This window comes from Danaus plexippus, chromosome 12, assembly GCF_018135715.1.
Source record: "Danaus plexippus chromosome 12, MEX_DaPlex, whole genome shotgun sequence".
NCBI classification, from domain to species: Eukaryota; Metazoa; Arthropoda; class Insecta; order Lepidoptera; family Nymphalidae; genus Danaus; species Danaus plexippus.
In genome coordinates, this window is record NC_083545.1 from 6,381,126 (window position 1) to 6,403,472 (window position 22,347).

The 22,347-nt window shown below is 33.2% G+C and overlaps 4 protein-coding genes across 6 annotated transcripts; 2 read left to right on the plus strand and 2 right to left on the minus strand.

The window, feature by feature from the left end:
- Window positions 1-409: 409 nt before the first annotated feature.
- LOC116772569 (tRNA (cytosine(38)-C(5))-methyltransferase) lies at window positions 410-2,951 on the plus strand. The gene is made up of 3 exons (XM_032664799.2): window positions 410-676; window positions 762-1,240; window positions 1,356-2,951. Exons 1-3 carry the CDS (start codon window positions 616-618, stop codon window positions 1,812-1,814), a joined length of 999 nt encoding a protein of 332 aa, XP_032520690.2. The 5' UTR covers window positions 410-615; the 3' UTR covers window positions 1,815-2,951.
- LOC116772570 (protein JTB) lies at window positions 2,291-3,329 on the minus strand. The gene is made up of 4 exons (XM_032664800.2): window positions 3,036-3,329; window positions 2,803-2,957; window positions 2,633-2,726; window positions 2,291-2,559 (listed from the first exon to the last, which is right to left on the minus strand). The coding sequence occupies exons 1-4, from the start codon at window positions 3,089-3,091 to the stop codon at window positions 2,394-2,396; spliced, it is 471 nt and encodes a 156-aa protein (XP_032520691.1). The 5' UTR covers window positions 3,092-3,329; the 3' UTR covers window positions 2,291-2,393.
- A 465-nt stretch (window positions 3,330-3,794) lies between these two features.
- LOC116772649 (maternal protein tudor-like) lies at window positions 3,795-16,397 on the plus strand. 3 transcript variants are annotated; one of them, XM_032664893.2, is made up of 12 exons: window positions 3,795-5,863; window positions 6,599-6,799; window positions 7,165-7,334; window positions 8,002-8,082; window positions 8,467-8,532; window positions 9,584-9,724; window positions 11,210-12,204; window positions 12,287-12,435; window positions 12,518-12,679; window positions 12,764-12,930; window positions 12,996-13,231; window positions 13,330-16,397. In XM_032664893.2, the coding sequence occupies exons 1-12, from the start codon at window positions 3,986-3,988 to the stop codon at window positions 15,804-15,806; spliced, it is 6,723 nt and encodes a 2,240-aa protein (XP_032520784.2). In that variant the 5' UTR covers window positions 3,795-3,985; the 3' UTR covers window positions 15,807-16,397. The 3 variants fall into 3 exon arrangements, with proteins under 3 accessions (XP_032520784.2, XP_032520783.2, XP_032520786.2); XM_032664892.2 differs by having other exon boundaries at window positions 3,796-5,863; window positions 7,162-7,334; XM_032664895.2 differs by lacking the exon at window positions 9,584-9,724 and having other exon boundaries at window positions 3,796-5,863; window positions 7,162-7,334.
- A 31-nt stretch (window positions 16,398-16,428) lies between these two features.
- Window positions 16,429-21,782, minus strand: LOC116772650 (condensin complex subunit 2). The gene is made up of 12 exons (XM_061522323.1): window positions 21,504-21,782; window positions 21,193-21,354; window positions 20,894-21,094; window positions 20,575-20,734; window positions 20,199-20,307; window positions 19,874-20,050; window positions 19,663-19,787; window positions 19,220-19,426; window positions 18,621-18,852; window positions 18,026-18,182; window positions 17,294-17,407; window positions 16,429-17,011 (listed from the first exon to the last, which is right to left on the minus strand). The coding sequence occupies exons 1-12, from the start codon at window positions 21,627-21,629 to the stop codon at window positions 16,706-16,708; spliced, it is 2,076 nt and encodes a 691-aa protein (XP_061378307.1). The 5' UTR covers window positions 21,630-21,782; the 3' UTR covers window positions 16,429-16,705.
- Between the last annotated feature and the right edge of the window lie 565 nt (window positions 21,783-22,347).

Consider the following 22,347-nt stretch of genomic DNA (forward strand, 5'->3'; position numbering starts at 1 on the left):
AATATTAAGATTTGTATTGAAAACATCATATTTTTTTATTCAAACGCGAAGTGTCACGTTTAATTTTTCTAAAAAGTTTTTTTATAAATGTCTGATATATTATTAAATCAATTTTATTTTCCGCTAATTTGAAATTTATTAAACACTTTTTATATAATTTTTTAGCAATGTTATACTTGTTTATATAGTTTTAAACATCATCTATGGGGAAAATAAAAATAAATAAATATAAAATATTAAAAGGTATATTTAAAATAATATGTTGGAATTGGCTGCTTATTAATAAGTCCTTTAAGTTTTGTCATAAATTTCATAACATAGATACGTACCAATTTAAATCACATAATTTTTTTATTTAAGCTATGGATCCATTCAAAAACTCAATTGAAAAATTACTGTTTGCTGTCAATTGCCAACAGGTACCTACCCAACTACCTATATATTTGACTGCTCATATTTAGTCAGATGTTATCATTGTATTTACGATCCTGTATTAAAGTAGGACCACCACATGTTGCGGAATCAAATATCTAATTTATGAAAAAAAAAAATTAAATCTCGTGACTACAGCAAATATAATTTTCTTGTGTGATGATTTGATTTCTATTAATAAAAATGGTTCACAAAATTTTAGAACTTTATAGTGGAATAGGAGGCATGCATTGTGCTTGGAATGGTAAATAAGTAATCATCTTATGTTTATTCAATAATAAAACTATTTAAATATAAAAGGATAGTTTCAAATTAATATTATATTTCAGCATCAGAATTGAATGGCGAAGTAGTTACTGCTGTTGACATTAATACTGTGGCAAATGAAGTATATAAACACAATTTTCCAAACACTCCATTAATAACGAAGAATATTCAGTCTCTCTCATATGAAGACATTAAGAAAATGAATGTAAATACTATTCTTATGTCTCCACCTTGCCAACCTTTTACGAGAAATGGCAAATTTTTAGATGAGAATGATCCTAGAACAAACTCATTTACATATTTAATTGATTTATTTGATGAATTAGATAATATTGAATACATTCTCATGGAGAATGTCAAGGGATTTGAATGTTCAACTGTAAGAAATTTATTCATTAATAAATTAAAAAAATGTAATTTTGTGTATCAAGAATTTCTATTGTGCCCAACAAGTGTTGGTGTACCAAACTCTAGGTTAAGATATTACTGTATAGCTAGAAAAAACACATTGGACTGGAGTTTTATAAGGACAGATGAAATTGTAAGTAATAATTTGATACTGTATATTATTTTGTCTAATGTTGTAAGTGTCATTTTAAATTGAGTATGTATGTAAAATTACCCATATTTAATAATTCTCTTATACCGTTTTTCAGATAACAAAACTGACAAAAGATTATGGTGAACCTCACACATTGGAAGCTATTCTTGAAACAAATGTCCCAGAAAAATATTTGCTAACAAACAATTTCTTGAAAAGGGCATATCTATTAGATATATGTTATAAACATTCAAAAAGATCGTGTTGTTTTACGAAATCTTACACACATTATGTCGAAGGTACTGGCTCTGTTTACACAGACTCAACACCTGATGAAGTTGAAAACTGCATTAAAGATGCAAAACAATATGAAGTCGGTAAAGAAGAGTATGTTAACAGATTTCAACAGCTAAAGCTTAGATTCTTTACACCAAAAGAAGTGTTGGCATTAATGATGTTTCCTAAAAGCTATAAATTCCCCGAAAGGACAACCACAAAACAATGTTACCGATTACTTGGTAACAGTGTCAATGTAAAAGTTATAAGTGAATTACTCAAAATATTGTTTGAATAAAATGGGAACTCATTTTTTATTGTACATAAACAAAAATTTTTATAAATTTGTGAGCAGAATGCTAAGTTCGTGACTCAGGTCATAGATGGAACCATAGATGGAACCATGAATTTAAATTTTAGGGCCAGAAAATGGAACTTTAATACTGAAATGCTAGCAATAGTTCATACAACTTGTACCAAGAACTTTTTTTGATCTTAGTGAGAAAATATGCGAAGATGTAACTAGTATTTTTACATGTATGCTGTTAATATTCAGATTATTCTGATTAATTTAGTTGTTTCTTTCAAAACAGATTCCAATCAGCAACATTCTATAATTATATTCTAAGGTAAAAAAAAAAGTAATCGGCTAGAGTTAGGACATCATCTTTTGACAATATTTAAATAAAAAGAGATATTTTTATTATAAAAAAATTAAATTTACATATTACGAATTTAACAAATATTTAACTTATCTGATTGAAATAGCAGTCATTATAATAGAAAGATTTTATTTATTAAGCATTAATATTTCTATATATTGTAAACATTAAATTAATTTTTAATAAATATTTATATATGTATATATATTAGTTATTTAAATAGATCCATTGGCAAGGATTTGTCTTGCTCGTCGCTTTGCTTTGTGATTCAGCACCCTCATTCTTAACATCACAGCTATTGATGATGCCATACCCAAGACCAATGACCAGATGGTAAATTTCCAATAAGCCCTTTCTTCTAAATATGCGACGCGATCACAGCTTAAATAATATTTAACATTTATTATGTTACAAACTGCTAATTAAACATTATTAGATACATTCGGTCTCTTACCTTCGAGTTACTGTTTCGCCATTTGCACATTTTAAAATTTCCTTAAAACTTGTATGTATGCAAACACCAATGCTTTTGCTTCGAATTTCAAAATCTAAAAACCAAATTAATGTTTGTCACTTAATCTTTATAAACAAGGTGATTTCTTCAATATTTAATGTTTTTATTACCTGAGCAAGGATGACATTCATTAATTATAGTATATGGTTGATGTAGCCAGCAAGTCGAATTATTTTCTGTTGGAAATGTTTTGTTTTTCATCTTCTGGCTGCCAGAGAGGGTATCAGCTAATTGAGATTCTAATATAAGAATCAGAATAGTAAGTCTGAGAAAAAATAAAATTATGCAAAAGCGACATAAATTTACATCATTTAAGATATTTAATTTATTAAACTTCACTTACACTCCTAACGAAATAGTCCCCAGTAACATGCATCTTTTTGAACAAGTTTCGATCATTTTTCAATATATGGAAGAGGACTATGTAGCAAAAACAAACACAATTGACAATGTATATAATCATAAATTCCCAAGGACTCCGAGAACCTGAATCATACTGAGAATTATTTTTATCTCGTTAAATCTTCTTGTTAAAACATTTTTGTAATGAAATAAAGAAGTAAGACAATCAGTAGGATTAAAGAATTTCTTTCAAGTTACTTTTTCTTGTCAATGTCAATATATTTAGCTGTTAAGTTATAAACAACAAATCCTTCGTTGACAAGTCATTAGTCAGTATCCCACTGAAGAATGAAGCCATAGTATAATAAGATAAATGATTTACATTATTCACCTTCCTAGAGAAAAAAATATCTTGACCCTTATAAATATATGTATAAATTGTTGTTTATATCATATTTTTTAATATATTACTAAACTATATAATATTTTAAATTGTTTTCATTGTCCACTTCTCTGGAAATTAATTTACTAAATACTTCCAATACGTGCGAATTGTTATCAGTATTTTTTTTATTTCATCAAGCTGAAATAAATATATGTTATAAATTGCAGTTTAAATACTTTGTCACATAAAGAGCTGTCGTTACTATAAATCAAAGCAGTTTTACAAGTTTATATATTTTTTATATCTTACATTTACATATTTTTTCATATTTCACATTGTCTTTGAGTCATAATCACAGATAAACAAAAAAAAATGCATTCTAAGCGCCATGTTTGATGTTTCATAAAAACGTAAACGGAAAAGAAAGTGGATATTCTATTGTTCGAATGTGTCGTTAGTTGAGAGTAATAGGGTATTAAAAACATTTGATAGCTGCTAAACGTTATGTTCTTTCCAATTGAATACCGTGTTATAGTTTAAAGAGTTTTTTTTTTTTGTTATTTACCATGGCGGTTCCAACGGAGGCTCCAAGATCTTTTCGGCTTTACGTGACTCATGTAGATGGAGAGGGTCATTTCCTTAAAATTAGTGGTCAACTGGATCAGCAGTCATCGCTTATGATCGAAAGTTTATTCGAAAGTGCTCGCGAAAATCTTGAAAAGGGTGTAGGTTCTGTTCCACCGGCAGCTATACACGAAGGTGTCATTTGTGCCGCGAAATACAAAGATGGAACCTATTATAGAGCTAAAATAATAAATACCACCAATCTGGCCACAGGGTTGGTGGGAGTGCATTTTATTGACTACGGTAATAAAGACATTATTTCATTGAGTACTATACGTTTCTTAGATAGTTACGATCCTATGTTTTTACAATTACGTGGACAAGCCTCCGATTACTACTTGTCTCGTGTCAAGCATTTGTCAGGAAGGTGGGAAGAACCACTGCTACTTAAACTTCAAAGTCTCCTCTGCTATGCTGAGTATCCAGCAGTGGTGGAAGCTCAAACTCGTACTTTGCCCATCATATCAATTCAGTTCAAGGGTAATGATCTTTCCACCCATCTTGTGTCTAATAGAATAGGAATAGCTATTCCAGTGCCTCAACAGGAGAGTTTACTATTACAAATGATGGAAAATCAACATGGAACAGTCTGGTCACCAACTTTACTCAATGATGCTCCACCATTTACAGAACATGTGCCGTTTTTAATAAATCAGAACTTCCCAAACCCTGCATCAGCAATGAGGCTAAATCAGTCCATGAGTGTGCCATATAATGGAGTACCCATATCTGGTGTAGGCCAAAGGATAATGGTCAATAAAGCAGCTAGAAATATGATAAATATTAGAGCACCAGCTCGTCAGCCTCATTTACCAACTTCACAAATGCCTCTGACTTCTACACCACCATCTACAATAATCAGTAAACCGCCATCACCAAAAAAGTCAATAACATATAAGAGTAGACTACTGGAAGTCAATTCACAACATAAAGTTTTCGTGTCTTTTGCTGAAGAAGGGCCAGAGCTATTTGCAGTGCAACTTGTGACCGACGCTAAGAAACTCCAAGACATGATGGATGACATCAATAGGAGGCCACATAGTAGTCTAGCCGAACCACCAATGATCGGAACGGTTTGCCTCGGCAGAATGTCCGGAGACCGTATCATTTGTAGAGCAATTGTAATGAACTTATCCGGATCACAATGCAAGTTATTCTTTGTTGACTTTGGTGATACAGAAATGGTATCTTATTATGATATTTTCGATATTCCTGAAGAATTTGTGAAGCCCAATGTATTTGCTATGCGCTTCTGTTTGTCTGGTGTTAAAAAATTGGAGAAGAGCCCACATCTAGTTGAATCATTTAAACAGCTTGTTAACGGAAAGGTATTGACTTTAAGAGTGGTGGCTCCAGAAGGTCCACCTTTGATACAATATGGTGAACTGTACTTAGATAATAAAAATGTGCTCGATTTATTAATGGCGAATATGAAAGACAAGTTGCAGTTTAAGTGGATGGAAATGTTGACTTTGGGAAGTAAACAGTCTGTGTTGGTTTCATATGTAGATAGTTGTATAAAATTTTATATACAGCTATCTGATAAGATAGACGAGCTTGGTGCCGTGATGAAAGCTGTTAAAGCTCATTGTGAGAACAGTTCACCGCCTGGAGAACTGCCCGTTGGAGCCGTTTGCTGTGCACGGTTTCCCGACGACAACAATTGGTACCGAGCCCTCGTCAGAGAATCAAAAGGGAACAAAGTTGTAGTGGCGTATGTTGATTACGGCAATGAACAAGAAGTAGATGTAGAAGACTTGAGGACAATAACACCCGATCTGATCACTTTACCGGCACAAGCAATGAAATGTGCATTAAGGGTGAGTTATATATATAATAGATATTAAAAAAAAATTTAATATAAAATAGTCATTTATAGTTCATATTAAAAAAAAAAGAATTAATTATAAAACCATAAACAAAAAAAATATATACCACAGAATCATTTAAATATACACCTGTATGTGAAACTTTAGAATTACATTTTATTTTCTACTTAAAATCTTTCTTTTTGCAACCTCATTACAACAAATGTATAGACTTAATGAGATTTACTTACCTTTACTTATTGTTTGCTTGATAACATACTTGACCTTATGAACTAAATATAGCATAATTCTTGTAATAATTGTTTAACTAGTAATAGTATACAAATTCACCTTTTCATATTTAACATAAGATAAACAATATATACAATTTATATAACAAATCTCAGTAAACTTTATTCATTACAAAATCAAAAAAAAATCATATTAATAATAACACAATTATAAAATTACATCCAATGACTTTAATTTCCGATATAAATTATTTCAGTTATAATATAAAAGTAATCAAGATCTAAATTTACATATTAATATTTATATCTTTTTTAACAAAATTCGTCAATAATCTGCTGGCTTTTGACTCAGATTAGTTATATTTCTTTATTAGCCATATTATTAAAAAATAAATGGTGACAGACATCCGTACAAACGTATACACTTAATACTATTAGAATATTAACTAAATCGGTCTGATACTATTTAAATATACCAAAATATTTAAAACGTCAGGGTTTCGAGAATAGACCAGTGGAAACAAAGACATCGAACCAACTAGAAATGCTCGCGCTAGAAAAGACACTAATGGCCCATATAGCCGGTGTCCTATCTAGTGATACGATGCTCGTGTCGTTGGTGGATCACACTGTAAACCCACCCCTGGACGTAGCAAGAAGAATGAACCAGCTGTCACAACCAAGGATGAACCCTGAGGTATGATCTAGAACAGTAGTTCACAAACTTTATAGACCACGGAACGTCAATCAAGTACTTTTTATTTTATCTAAAACAATACCTAAGGATTATTAGCTTACGTTTAGAAGTATATAGGAAACTAATATTTAATTTTTTTACGGAACCCTTGAGACTATTCTACAGAAGCTCTGGGTTGCACAGTTTCCATTCTAGATTGATAGTATCTGATCTGGAGACGCTCCCTGTTTTAGTAACTAATAAATTATAATCGATGGTCTCATTCCTATATTTTTTTATTTATAAAAATGATCTTATTTTTTCGTACAAATAAATATCGATATATGTTCTGAAAAGTATTGATTATGTTAATTATCAAATAGCAGACGAAACCAGTCACCCCAGTTCGGAAAGACGCTCCTGAAACGTTCAGTTCACCTGAAGGTAGCATCCCTGACGATAAGAAGAACTTCCGGCGGGAGAAGAGCTTCCGGGAGGAGAGGAAACAAAAGGAGGGAGAAGAGTTTGGACAGAGAGGAGGAAGCTTCCGAGCTAGGTGAGAATAAACTTTTATATATAATTTCCACCCCCACCACTCTCAGCTTGAATATCTTTTTATTATGAACACATACGTCATTATAAATAATAAATACATTCTAGATTTTCCAATTATAAAGAATCTGAGTTTAAATTCTTTCTTGTCCGTTTTAATTAAGTCTAATTTTGTTACAAAGCATTAACTCAAAATAACTGTATAACAATTAGTACTAGTTTAAGTCGTGAAACTGAATAGAAACACTTTCAGTGTGTACGTTACGTGTATAATATGCGAAAATTAAAAATGAAAACTTAAAAACTGTCTATATTCAGTTTAGTGTTGCAGCACAAGTGGTAACGAAACTTTTTCAGCTATGTACACATATACGATAACATTAATAAAGATATCTGTTTGATATATACTTCAATATCAAGATAACGCAAGTGTGCACCGAGCATTAACTTTTTCGTATACGATCAACAAAAAATATATAATAGTTCCCTGAGTCACGGTCAGTATGGCCTTCGTTTTGCGGTCTCTGAACCCGTTTTTAAGAAATGTTTAGTTGTTAAGAGATTTTGGCCTCACAACATGCATAGATATTGGTATAGGTAATATTAATATGTAGACATTATTCGAGTGAATTTGGTTTTGTGAAAGTTACATGAGTTTTTTTTTTTTGTAGGGAACAAAAAGACGGCTTTGAAAGATCTGGACCCGGGAGGCACAGTGATAAGTTTGGTGCTAAATCTGAAAGGGGTGATAGGTGAGTCGATTAATCTGTTTTTTTTTTTTTTATAATAGCTGTACTTACTGTTCTTCTATTTATATATCCTGAAATTTGCCACCAACTATACAAGGTCTATTATTCTATTATATTATAGAAATAATATATTTTTGCCGATAACCTTGCTCTACACAGATAAAAACAGATCTAAAATCGTTGATGAATATATTTTAAATTAACAAATAGTTACACTGTGATAGGTAATGATCCAACAAAAAATTAATGACGCGTAAAATTTATGATAATATAAAAATAAATTCCTCGTTAAACGGATGTTTCGTATGAAAGTTAAAAGTACATCTGATCTTTGGATCACAAGTTTTATCAAATACCCTCATGTTCTGTAACGTGTGACGTCACTAGGCGCGGCCGTCCTCGGGAAGCGGGGCCCGGCTCCACGGACGGGGAGGAGAGTCGCCAACGGGACAGGTGAACCTTTTTTCTATATTTCTCACAGATAACCCCCCCCCCCCACTTTACGTGTTATCTAATAAAAATTCGAAATTCGAATGGATTGGAAGTTCAAATGGAATTCATGTGTTTTTATATCTCTATTTAATGAAGAATTTTCGTTATTCCTTTTTAAACAGGAGCTTATTGTTATGTACTATGTTTTACATCATATTATACTGCGATGTCTTGATGTCAGTTATTGTGATACCTTATATACTTTTCGGTAATTTTTGTTGTATATAAAAAAATAGTTTATATAACATCTATATGTAATTCCGATGCATGACTTACGACTAATGATATTGTAAAATTTCATTGAAATCCGTAATAGTTAAGTGAAGATGTAACGAACATTCGTACAAACAACTCCGTGGAAATTACTTTATAAAATATTATAATGAAATTAGTCCATAGTTTCGTAATAACAATAACTTTCCGTTAAAAAAGAAAGTGTTTAAGATTTTTAAGGTTCAAATGAAACTGATTGCTTTTATTCTGGTAGGTTTTTGTTACACCGTCGTTACGCAAGCATCATGCTGAATATTACGTTGAACAACTTCCTATATTTAATAAAAAACGCTTATCCAACTTTAATATTTCGAAACACGGAACACGTAATGTGCTTTTGGTCATGATTGTTTCACTTGCGTGAATCATATTGGAACATAATCGGATGCTTTTTAAGATATTGTAAAAAAAATTGGAAATTATTATGGCTTATAAAAGAGAGCTATGGCAGTTTCTTTCCGATAAAACGTTTGTAATACTTGTAAAGTGATTAAATCGCTGAGTAGAAATATAGTCATTCGGAAATATTTGGAATGCGTAATAAGATTTATATTAATCGCAGGTACGAGTTGTCACATCCATATTTTTGATAATTATATATTTTGTTTTTTTTTTTTTTACTTGAAAGTAATGATTTTTAGCACATGATTTTCCATATAGTAGTAGATAGGAATCAACGGTGATAAATTATAAAAATTGCAAAAAAAGCGAATATAGTGTAATATTGGAAACAAAACAGAAAAAAACCGAAAGAGCAGCAAGACAAGAAGACTTGGAAGAAGGAAACTATGGGGGTTGGGAAGAGGCTGAGGCAAGCGGCTGAGGCGGCCTCCGTGGACGCGCAACATGCGAGGAACTCGCAACAGGAACGACTCAAACGGTACACACGGAGTAGGGGACTTCATTCATATACAGAACATCCACCTCACGTACGAGCTAAGGAATTCAAAAACAGAATGACTCCATCTTGAAAATAATAAAAGTCAAACTAACATTTTCGGATTACTACGCGTTATTTTATTATTTTTAAAACTACATCCTCCCGACATTTCGTTACTTCTGCAGCAAAAAAAAAAACGAAAATATTAGTTTGATTTAAACGAACACTCGCGAAAGTCTTAGATCTCATTATAAAAAATTCAATTAACAGCCAGTATTGTTTTCAAAATTATGATTTTGTTCTGAAATTAGAAAACTGATTTCGTACAGAAAATGATCGATTTTCAAATTAGATAATCCTGTAACAAATGTGTACTGATTTGTTATTTTCTTTTTTTGAAACAGAATTACTTAACAGTAACAAAATTGATAACAAATACAATACCATATGTACCATGAAGGTTGACAATATAAGAAATTCAATATACTGTTAACTGGCATAATTTTTTATCTGTGCAAACAAAGTAACTGTCAGATAAAAATGGCCAGGTGGTACTGGGGCCAAAAATTAAACAATTTATCGAGATGGAGTTCAACTTAGCCTTGTTAACTCTGGTGGTAGAGCACCCTAAACCTGTTCTTTAATAAACACAAAAATGTATGAAAACACGAAATTACTTTGCACTGTGTGTGGTGATGTCATCTAACGCTTTTGTGCACTTTGTATTTTGTAATATATTATTATCACTTGTACCATTATTAACAACATATATTGCTAAATGTATCGTTTTTGCACATTTTTTTTTCTTTTAAGATTTTTATGTTTTGAGAGTTTTGTTCGTTACTGCACTATTCTTCTATGTCTTTTGTTTTTTTATCAATAATAAGGCCACATACAATAATATTATTGAAATTAAGTTATTAAAAATGTAACCATACAGGGAAATATAGTGAAAAAGTATGGCTGTTATTTTACCTTAACAGTTTCGTTCGTGTCTAAAAATCAATAAAACTAGTTCGTGTCATAAACGAGTTGGTTTTTAATGTGTTTATATAAGTATGAATAATAATTCTATGCATTTTTCTGCTCATTTCTCAACGCTCTGTTTGATGCGTTACGCTTCATCAAACTTCAGCAACACCGTTCACTCTGACTATTGAAACTATCTTTAATTTTTTAAGTTTTAATAAGTTTATTTACCTTCTATATTGCATCACAAATTTTTATATCGTATAATTACGACACGCTCTAGGTAACAGACGTTTCATTGCTATTAATATATGTTTTAATTATTTTTTGTCGGTACAAGCTTCATTATGATTAATTTTCACTTAATCGTTTGTGTTATAGATGCTTGGTTGAGAATTTGTATGATTTCCAGCTAATAAATTTTTCTTGCTTGTCTTTTGATATCGCACAATGAGAATAACCCACATATGTCAGATAATTAATGATTTATTACATGAATCTTTTTTTTTTATATAGGTATAACCAAGACGAGGAAACAGATGACCGTAGTAATAAAAGCTTTAGACCAGACAGAAGGGAGAATCGGGGCGATCGAAGAGACAATTGGGGCGACAAAAAAGATAACTGGAATCAAAAGAGAGAGTTTCGTGATAACAGAGCTGAAAGAGGAGAAAGAAACGATAGAGAAAAAAGTGGTCGAGGCGGGAGAGGTGATAGGGGCGGTAGAGGCGGCAGAAGCAACTTTACACCGAGAGATAGAGCTGAGAGATCATACACGGGAGAGAGCGATAAGAGATCTGAAAGAAGCTTCAGGTCACAAGACAGTGGCAATGATCGCAGTGGCAGAGCTCCACCATATAAGGCTAGGAGCAAATTCACTCAAGTTCAATACAAGGAACTATCAAATCCTCTTCCACTCGAAACCCCCTTCACTGAACCCTCAGTGGAATTAAACTCTCAACAAGAAGTATCAGTGACATGGATCATCTCACCGGAAAACTTCTTCACTCAGATATTATCGTTGCAACCGAAATTCTTAGAAATGATGCACAAAATTCCCGAGCTCTATAAAGGTGTGAAGTCTTACACCGGCAATGTTCCCATTGGAGCATCCGTGTTAGCGAGATATCCGGCCGATGGCGTCTTATATAGAGCTACGATAGTATCCGTCCAACCTTTTTCTAAATTTATAGTACGTTATGTAGATTTCGGAAACAAACAACTGGTTGACGCCAAAGATATATGGCAAATGGAATCGGAACTTATGGAACTGCCAAAGATGGCTGTCCACTGTTCTTTAACGGGAGTATCGCCTAAGGATTGTGAATGGAAGGCTGATCCAGAAATAGATTTGTGTTTCAATGCGCCGCGTTACCAGTGCGTATTCCAGGAATATGCGGATGACCAGTTTAAAGTGTCTCTATGGAATAATGGTGTGAGCGTGGCTGACATGCTTGTCGAAAAGCAATTGGCTGTCTTGTCTGAAAATCTTTCTAGTGTCACGCTGAAAGGTAAGTGACAAAGTTCTAATAAACTGCTTTCTTTAATGCTTATACAGTTCATTCAATTATTGTTTCAATGTGCAATTTACAGATGAGCCCATCGATTTAACAATTATTGTTGGCCAACAAATGTTATGCAAAGTGACATTTGTGGAATCGTTCCAAAAATTTTACGTACAGTTGGATTTGGATAAGGCTGATTTAGTTGAGAGCGCTATAGCAAACTATAATATATCAAAGGTACAGAGCGTAATTTTTTTTTTAATGATATCATTTAATGGTATTATTTGATAGTGTAACCAAGAAATTAATTATTTTACAGCTATTGCCATTATCAGCGGAGAATCTATCGGAAGGAATTCATTGTAGTGTGAAATATGAGGGTAAAGTGTATAGAGCTATCATCAGCGATGCCTCCGATAAAGATAATATAAAAGCTGACTTACCCGATTACGGCAGGACTATTACTACGTCACTGAGCAATGTACGAGGATATATTAAGAACTTTTACAATTTTAACTTCTGATAGTTATCAAATAGTTTTGTATTTACAAATAACTTTTTGCAGATCATGAATCTACCCACAGAATTTAGCGTCTACTACTATCAAGCATTGCAATGTAGCTTAAACAACTACACGGAGAAATCTAAAACCTTGCTGTCTCTAGATGAGCTGAAGGACAAACTGAGTGGGAAAAAGTTTATAATCTATATTAATGGTGTTGAAGATATAACGTGAGTGAATGTTAATAAATTTAATAGGATAATAATAATTATCTAATTAATAATTTTTGTCTCAGATTGGTTTCTACACTTTATGATCCCACCACCGGCCAGAAGATAGCGATATTCGAGCCTGACGAAGGCGCTTACGACGCAGTGGACCAGCTTTGTACAAGAGCCGTCTTTAATTATAACTTCGGCAACGCCTACATATCATATATAGAAAATCTGAATGAATTCTATCTGCAAAAATCTCTCGATGGGGATAAAATTGCACAACTCTTGGAAAAACTGTACAATTTCTATGAAAAAGGTACTGTAAAAATTAAGATTATTTTTTTTTTTATAAACCTGTGTTAATTATATTTTATCGAAAATATTAAGAGTACTAGCTTGATTTTTTTTTATCAGGAACTCCGGAACAATTGACTAATTTCGAAACTGATGGCTTATGCGCTGCTAAATCTTCAGATGGAAATTGGTACCGGGCTACAATAATATCCTCGTCTGAAACGGATGTCCAAGTGCAGTTCTCTGACTATGGCAACTCTGAAAGCGTGGCGAAAGATTCTGTTAAGGTTTTGGATTCTTCGTTCTTTGAACCCTGTTGTTTAGCCCTCGTAGCCAGTTTAGGGTTAGTGGCTCTCCAAGAAGATACAATCAGCAAATTAACAGAATGGACTAACGAAAAAGAAGTGCAGGTCACTTTAGCGTTTGGTAGTGACGGTTGGCTCGCTAACCTACATCTTGACGGTGTTGATTTATCTATGAAGTTAGTGAATGAAAAGTTAGCTGCACCACAAGTTAATGGACCAGAGGCTTCGGAAGACATTAAAACCGCAGTCGAAGCCCCCGAACCGATTTCCCTCCCTGAAGGTTGTACACGAGTGTATATCAGTCATATAGATACTCCCGGACACTTCTGGCTGCAAATGGCGGATAAAGTAGAAAAAATAGAAGAAATCCAGGCTGAACTACAGGCGAATGCTGAAAGCTATATCAATATAGATAATCGCGAAATGGGCACTTTATGTGTTGCCAAATATTTGGCTGACGATCAGTGGTATCGAGCCGAAGTACTTGATTCTGATTCTGATATAACAACCATAAGGTTTATTGATTACGGTAACACTGATGTGCTAGATAACCAGCCAGGGTTCATTAAGACCATACCGGAGCACTTGAAACTAGTGGACAGATACGCTATCAAATCTAGTGTGAACGCTGTGCCCACGGGTACGGGACAATGGTCCGAACCGGCTTCAGATTACTTCACACAACTTGTAGGAGACATCTCTTCGCCCGTTGATGCATTGATCGTCCTGAAGGACGTCACGACATACGTGGATATCTACGTTAACGGACAAAATTTGACCGATAAACTAGTCTGCGAAGGATACGCCACTCGATCCGAGGAGGCCGAGTGTGGTGACTTACCATCTTGTTTCGCTAGTCACGTTAATTCGCCGTCGGAATTCTGGATTCAACTGGAAACCGCTGCACCGGAATTGCAAGCCATGGAATCAGCTATGGTGGACGCCGAGAACTTCCCGGAACTTACGGAAAAAGAGGAAGGAGTTATATGCGCGGCCAAGTATCCTGAAGATGGAGCGTGGTACAGAGCACAAGTTATAGTTGATGGTTCAGAAGGAACCGAAGTGTTGTTCATGGACTACGGAAATGCTTCTATAGCTAATGAGTTGCGCAGCTTACCAGATGACTTGAAAGTCAAACCGGCGCTGTCGAGAAAATGCGCCCTTCAAAAACCTAGAGACATTAAATCCTGGTCCCGGAAATCTGAGGTCAAATTTAATGAACTAGCCGCCGAAGGGGCGACTATATTTAATGTTCAATTCATTGCTTCCGGAGATATTTCTATAGTGGAACTTTATTTGGAAGGTAAATCTGTCACAGAAGAATTGGTTGGACTTTGTGAAGAGCATCCTGTCTCCGAAAGACCGACGCCAGTCGGGCAAGATATACGAAGCAACGGGAAAATATGCTATGTTAATTCATTAGACGAGTTTTATGTTCAGTTAGACGACTCGATGTCTGATCTTGATAAAGTTACAGAGGTCTTAAGTAAAGGTGCCGAATTCGAACGCGTCTCAGAACTAAAAGTTGGATCACTATGTGCCGCTCTTTGGGCTGAAGATGGCCAATGGTATCGGGGGAAAATTTTAGAGTTTTGTGATGTTGGTTACCATGTACAATTTATAGACTATGGCAATAAAGCGAAGTGCGAGGAGTTCAGACTGTTACCTGAGAGTATCGCAGCAATAGACGCTCTGGCGAAGTGTTGTCGACTAGCAAAGTTTGCGAATGATGCTTCGAATGAATCTGCCAAGTCTAAACTTGAAGATTTAGTTGCTGAACTAGTAACATTCCAGATAGAATTTTTAGATAGCCTTAAAGAACCGTCATTAATAAGACTTCTTTTAAATGATACTGATATCAGTTCTATTTTAATATCCGAATCTCCGGACATCACGTCTGATAAAGACGGTGACGTAGAAAATAAAAACACATTGGTAACAAATAGTCTAGAAAAAAGTGCCGAAGCGAACGACAATGAAAAGGTATCAGATTTAGATTCCTCACTTAAAGACCTGAACGAAAGCGATAACAGTACTGATACTGTTATCGAAAAGTCCATAGAAAAAAATGATTCGATCGATGAAGATGTGGACAGCAGTGAAACTTCAACTTTGAAGACAAACGATTCCACTAGCACCCTTGACAACTCGGTAACTATAAACACACAGGATAAAGTAGAAACTAGCAGTTCACCGAAGGTAGATGAATATATAAGTGTGGGTGATATTAAACATCCCTCACCGGCCATAGATGCAGATACTTCTATAGATAAACATGTTTCAACTGAATAGGGTGTAAGATAACGCGTAGTTTATATAAAAATGAAACTCAATCTAATAGCTGCTTTATTCTCATAAGATATAACTTAGTCTTCGTATTAGAATATTGGTATGTTTATTATGTAACGAACAGTATGACTGATTAAGCTATTACTAAATGTGATAAATTACCAATAAGTCGTGTTTTGGTAATTTATATTCTTATTTATGCCCTGTTGCAAATTTTGAATTAATTGTAAGTGTGTTTTGCGCTTTATTTTTACGTTACTACTGACTTTTAATAAAAGCGAACTTTACGTTATAAGTTGAAAGGTATCATCTTAAAGATATTTTTTTTGTTTATTTGATTATGCGTTGCTAAAACTTTGTTTTTTTTTTTTGCTAATGATAAATTTTTTATAATTGTTAACAATAATACTCTTTAAACATTAAACTGTCTATCTGCTGGTTTGACCATGTTGTATGCACCTATTGTTTTGTCTTTGTTACTTTGACATAAATGAAAACGGCGTAAATGGTTGCTATTATGATTATTTCGAATAAAAGTTATTTATATAGCTTATATTTTGTTTTTGATTTTTTAATAAAACTGTTTATAAAGTGTCCTTGTCGTTTTATTTATCGTATTAGTTCATACAGATTATAAAGAAGTAATAAAAAAAAATCAATAAGAAACATCTGTACAATTACATAAGAACAAAATTTACTATATGTGTAGTTACAAACCGGCCACTATTAATATAAAACTAATTATTATTTACAAAGTATATTTCCCATCACTAGATGTATGCTGTAGGCAATTCCTTGAAAACGTTATACACTTATTATAAACGTCAAAAGAGTTTACTACTGATTAAAATTTTACAAAAATTATAGAGAAATAAGTCATCTAGTTTACACAGACACAATAATTAATTCTTAATTAAACCTACTATACCTATATCTTTCAAATCGTCCTTTTTCTCTAGGATTAGGCCCTTTTCATTGGCTAAATGTAGTACAGAGAGTAACGCTAGAGGTATGCTGAGGGATTCTTTCATATTCGTTGATAATTTATTCGGTAACTTTGAATATATTGAAAAGAATGTTGTTTTAGAGACCTCTTCCTTATCACCGTCGCAACTGTTACCAGTTAACATTTTCCATGTGCAATGTTTTAGTTGCTTCATATCAACCTTTTTTGCTCGCATAGCGTAAGGAATGAAGATTTTCGCAACCTACCAAATAAAAATATTTTAAACTGGTCAAAACGCAAACATTAATAATTCATAAATTTTGAAGGAACCTATTAATTTTTTACCAAAAAAAAATTTTTTTATCACTTTGATAAACAATTGAAATCTTATTTCTCGTATTATTAATATTAAACGATAATTATTTAATTTTTATGTCTCAATTTAAGTTAAACTTGATTAATACATTTTATATCAATTCAAATAGTGTTTTTTAAGCTAATGCTATCTTTAGTTACATTACAGATGTTAATAAAATAGACGTACCTTAGTAGGTGGTTCAATCATATCTCCTATATCTTCGTTGTCTTGTTCGTGTCTTATTTGTTCATGCAACTCCGGCGCCTCAGTGTTATCTTCATTGCCCCACTCGGCACCCTCCTGTAATAAAAGACGATTGATTTGTTAAAGCGAAATTACATCTAAAGATGAAACAAACCGTCAAGAGAATATAACGTAGGACATTCATTAATTTCTTATTAAGTTCTTTTATAGATATTAAATAATTAGAAGGCTGTATAGTTTTCTTTATTATAATTATTATTATTATTATTAGAAAACCTATTATTTATACTGCCCAGTTGGATTGGATTGGATTTATTTAGGACTTATGTATCTGCATTTTAAAAAGTTCCCGACATATCAGAGTACGCTTCTATAATCATTGGAAACCTATAACAAAGTAATATAATATAAAAATTATCTTCAAAATAATCTCTTTACGTCATAAGGGATGACAGTTTTTAATTTACTACTTACTAAGTATATTAAAGAATGTCTGAAAAAATCATAGAAATTAATTTATGTTCTACGATCACAAATCACCGCACAGTGAGCCAAGTTATAAACATAGAAGCGTAAAGGCGTAAAAGTTCAAAACATCCCAAGTATTCGTCGAGTCTCACAATCTATGTACCATAAGGCCCTCCTACTAATACCGCCACATAAATAAAACTCGTTTAAAAGTTGTAAATATATACAAATATATCAAGTACCCACCGGTACATGTTTGAGACAATACGAGGCATCGTTTTCGTTGTTGAAGTCGTAACTAGTTTCAACAGTGAGCGGTTCCTCTTCCTTGGCGTCCCGTGCTCTGGTCATCATCACAGTGGAGCGAAGGAACAATTTGCGGAAGTGACTCTCGTCTAATCCTCTGTTGAATCAAAAAATTTAAACCTACTTTAAAAACTAATAATCAAAATTACGTCAAAGTTTTCTACTGGAACCCCGTTATTTTACTTTTAACGTTAAAAACAGCTTAGACACATTTCCTCGACACCAAAAATGTTCAGTTACTTTTAATTATTTTCATAGTTTAATGGTTTGGTTTTTGCGTGAGATAGTTCAACTAAAACACTCCGTTAAATTTTAAATTTCATCGTTTATGGTGATCTAACGGTGAGTAATAGTGAAATAATTATCTTAAAAACATTAAAATACAGTTACACTGTAGGTACTGTTCATAAAAATTTGAATACAATTGTAGAATTTATGAAAAGTTACTACAGATATTTTTGAATGTATCACATGCCATGATACCGCCTGGTGGGCGTGTATTATAGTACAAAGACGAGCGGTGATGACGTCACACCTGTCCACGGGCGTCTTGTAGTTGTATTCGTTCCAGGTGTGTCCAGTGGCGAGCGTCTTCCTACTGATCATGATCTTGGCGGGCTGGGCGGGTTCAAAGTCAGGCCCGGGGTTGGTCCGCCAGTCGACGGCCAGGCCCGCCTCTAGGAAGTCCAGCTGTCTCTTGGTCTTCACCTTCTTACATTCCACAGTCGCCCGAGCGGTGGACTGACTGCGCTCCGACTGTTTGGACGCTGAAATTGTATATTTAAAATGAATACAATACAGATCACGTCGATATTGATCGCAGGTATAATTGACTGCAATTTTTTCTACACATTAGTCTGTTTAAAAGATCATTTCCTATAATGTAGTCGAACTTCCGAATTATTTAGTTATCATATCATATCATAGTTATCACGGTTTTCATACTCCATATCCTTAGTCAATCAACGGAAACATTATGATACATTTATTTGACATATAATATAATCTATACTGTGTATAGTGTATAAAAACATAAGAAGAATTTGTTCCAGGTAATTATTTATTAGAGTGGTTATTTGGAATGGCATTAGGGCATTTAAAGCAGGTTTATTCCATATTAGAGATTTGTTTCACCCCTGTTGCTTTTAATCCTCCAATGAGCGGGTCCGGCCCAGGCGAGCGCGGGGGCGCAGTATGAGTATTCCATTCTCGAGTGTGAGGGCGCTGCGGGGCGTAGATCCGTGAGGCGGGCGGGGGCCGCGGGGGGCACGCGGGCCACACACGCCGCCACCGCCACATCCGCCTCCTCATCAGACTCGATACCACCCAGCGGCTCATCCTCTATAACCGATATACATATATAATATATATATTGTAATTTTAACATGTTCTATTTATAATACTTCATTAATATTTAACTGTCACAGACATATTTGATATATGAAAATAATGATCATTTATATAAACTATAGAATGTAAAAACGTAATATTAATATAACTAGTGAAGGTATAATGTCACAACTATAGATAATATGTTTAAACTATAATTTTTCTTCATATAACTTATATATAATTACCAAATAAGTCATTATGTTGGTCATCCTGGGGTATGGGCTCAACTTCAGCGTTCACATCAAACGCTAGAGCCTGTTGTGATAAGTTCAGTCTGTTTTCTTCCATCCAGTTGCTCACGGGGTTTTCTCTGATGAATCAGATTAAACATAATTTAACATCCATCTTAAATTTAAACTGAACTAACGACATTTTCATAAATAACAATAAACAAACCTGTCCTCTGTTTCAGGATCCCAATTACTTATAGAGAAATCAGCAAATGGCTCACAAATTTTATCGTTTTCATTGAAAGCTGGTAGTAATTTCAATGAGAGAGTGATATGATTATTGAGATCTAATATCTCTTCATCCACATTCTCCTTTATTGACTCCAAAAATGGTATGTCTGTCCTAAAAAGAAGCATTTGTTTTACTTGTTGTTGATTAAATTGTTATGCAGATTGTTGAATCCTGTGTTAGATTAAAAGTCCTCCTTGGTTGAGTTAAAATAAAAATTATATATTAAATAAATATTCTCTTCAAGTGAGAGTGATGTTACCTTAATATCAAAGCTAGTGTTTCATCATGTATAGGGAGGGTTGCATTAAAGGCTCTATTGGAGGAAGTCACATCACCGGTCGTAGCTGCGAGCCTCTCAAAGAAAGGATCTGAAAATATATAAAACAATGTTTATTCTTTACATATCATGTAACTATACTAGCTGTGGCAACTACTTATTATCTGCAAAAACTAATTTTTTTTATATACAATTTTTTTAATAAAAATAGTCATAGTTAATACATACATCATACATGTCAGTCATAGTCTTATGTATATGTATGTATGTATATATATATATATTGACAGCTATGTAATATAATGTAGCATGAAGAAGTTGTATAAGTTTTATAGCATTAATAAAAAAATACACTGACCGATGCAATCATTGGCATCAAAATCTCCGTTGAATACTTCAGGGTTAGCTGCCACTGCCCCCTTGGATCTTTTCTTTTTCTTCTTATGAGCTACAGTTTCTTGTTCTGTTGGATTCTCATCTTGTGTTGCATTGTCATCATCTTTTTTCCCCCTTTTTGACTAAAATTACACCAAAAAATATTATATTTAAAATAGTTAATAAGACTTCAAAAACAACTATATGTGTGCCTTGGCTTGCATGATTATTCAACACTTTAAGAAATAAGTTTTTAAGTGGGTAATGTATCAGTAATGTATATATTTTACATATATATTTACCTGAGCCGCTTTACTCAAACCACCTGCCATTTTCAGAACATCATAATGAACTGCATCTACTCTGAATGAGTATATTCTAGTAGAGGCATCTACTACAGTAGACGCTGTTTGCAAGTTATCCATACGAGCATCATGACGCCTCAACATCGATGTCATGAAATCTATTAATTGTAGGTTCCATGCATTGTCCTTGGTGATTTTCTGAAATGATCTTTTATTATAGTCTACATTGACGATATTTGAAGTTAGAAGATCTTAAATATAATTAAGATTGTAATTAAAAGAAGAGATCAACCAACGTTCTCTGCAAAAAGTTTCAAGCACCCTTGGAAATGTTCTTTTTGTGGCGATGATGACATGGTGTCCTTTCCTCGGCGTGGGGATGATTGAGGAGTAGAAGCAGCCAGCGCCCGCTCTGAAGCAACCAGTGAAGACCTTTCAGCATCGTCATCGTTAGGATCCTAAAACAAACTCTCGTATGAAGTTAAGGAGTATAAGCAACTAAATTCCTTTTAACCGCTGACACAAAAACGAAGATGGATTTTTAGTTTTCTCCTGACATAAGATTTGTTTATGTTAAGACAATTTGGTCAGATTTTCAAATACCAACCTCATCTCTTATATTTTTAACTCGACTTTGTGGTACAAGACTTCGTCTTTTTAAAGGACTGTTTCTCCCGCCAACACTAAGTCTTAGACCTGCCGGCGTCGATGTTATGGGATTCTCTATCATCATTGCGCATATATTTGGTAAATCTTTCGGTCAAAAATTACAAAATGCAGTATATAACAACTTTCACAATTGTTAATATTTTGATACAAATTCGTATAAAAATTATATCTGGCTTAACAGTTGACTGTTTACAGTTTACAATATTTAAAACTCAACCGTCAGTCCGTCAATGGTATAAAAACCTACAGATAATCATAATAAATGAATATATAGATATAACAAATTGCTTCGCTTTCAAGTAATCATGAACATTTATATTTATTGTTTAATGATATTTATTTACTAGCATAATAAGTATTTTTTATATTATATTTGTATATACCATTATAATTTTTGAAATTTTTATAAATCTAAAACTCAAAGATTGTTATTTAAAATAAATAGTTTTAACACATTTTTTAATTAAATATTCAATGAGAATGTGAATATTTAAAAAAATACCCGACTTTCATGACATTGTGTTTGCAAAAAATCAGTAATTAATTAATTATGGTTTTATTTCTTTCGAGTTTCGAGCACATAAGTTTCTATTCCAATACTCTATACATGGTATTTTAAAATAAAACTATTTTTGTCTGTTTAATACGTAATTTTATTGTTTTATTTTTATATTTCCCCGTCTTTTCAACTTGATCTCATTTTTTCTAAAGTATTCAAAAAAAAAATACAAAAATTTATTTTTTGTAAGGCTAAAATAAATATTTGATCATGAAATATTAAG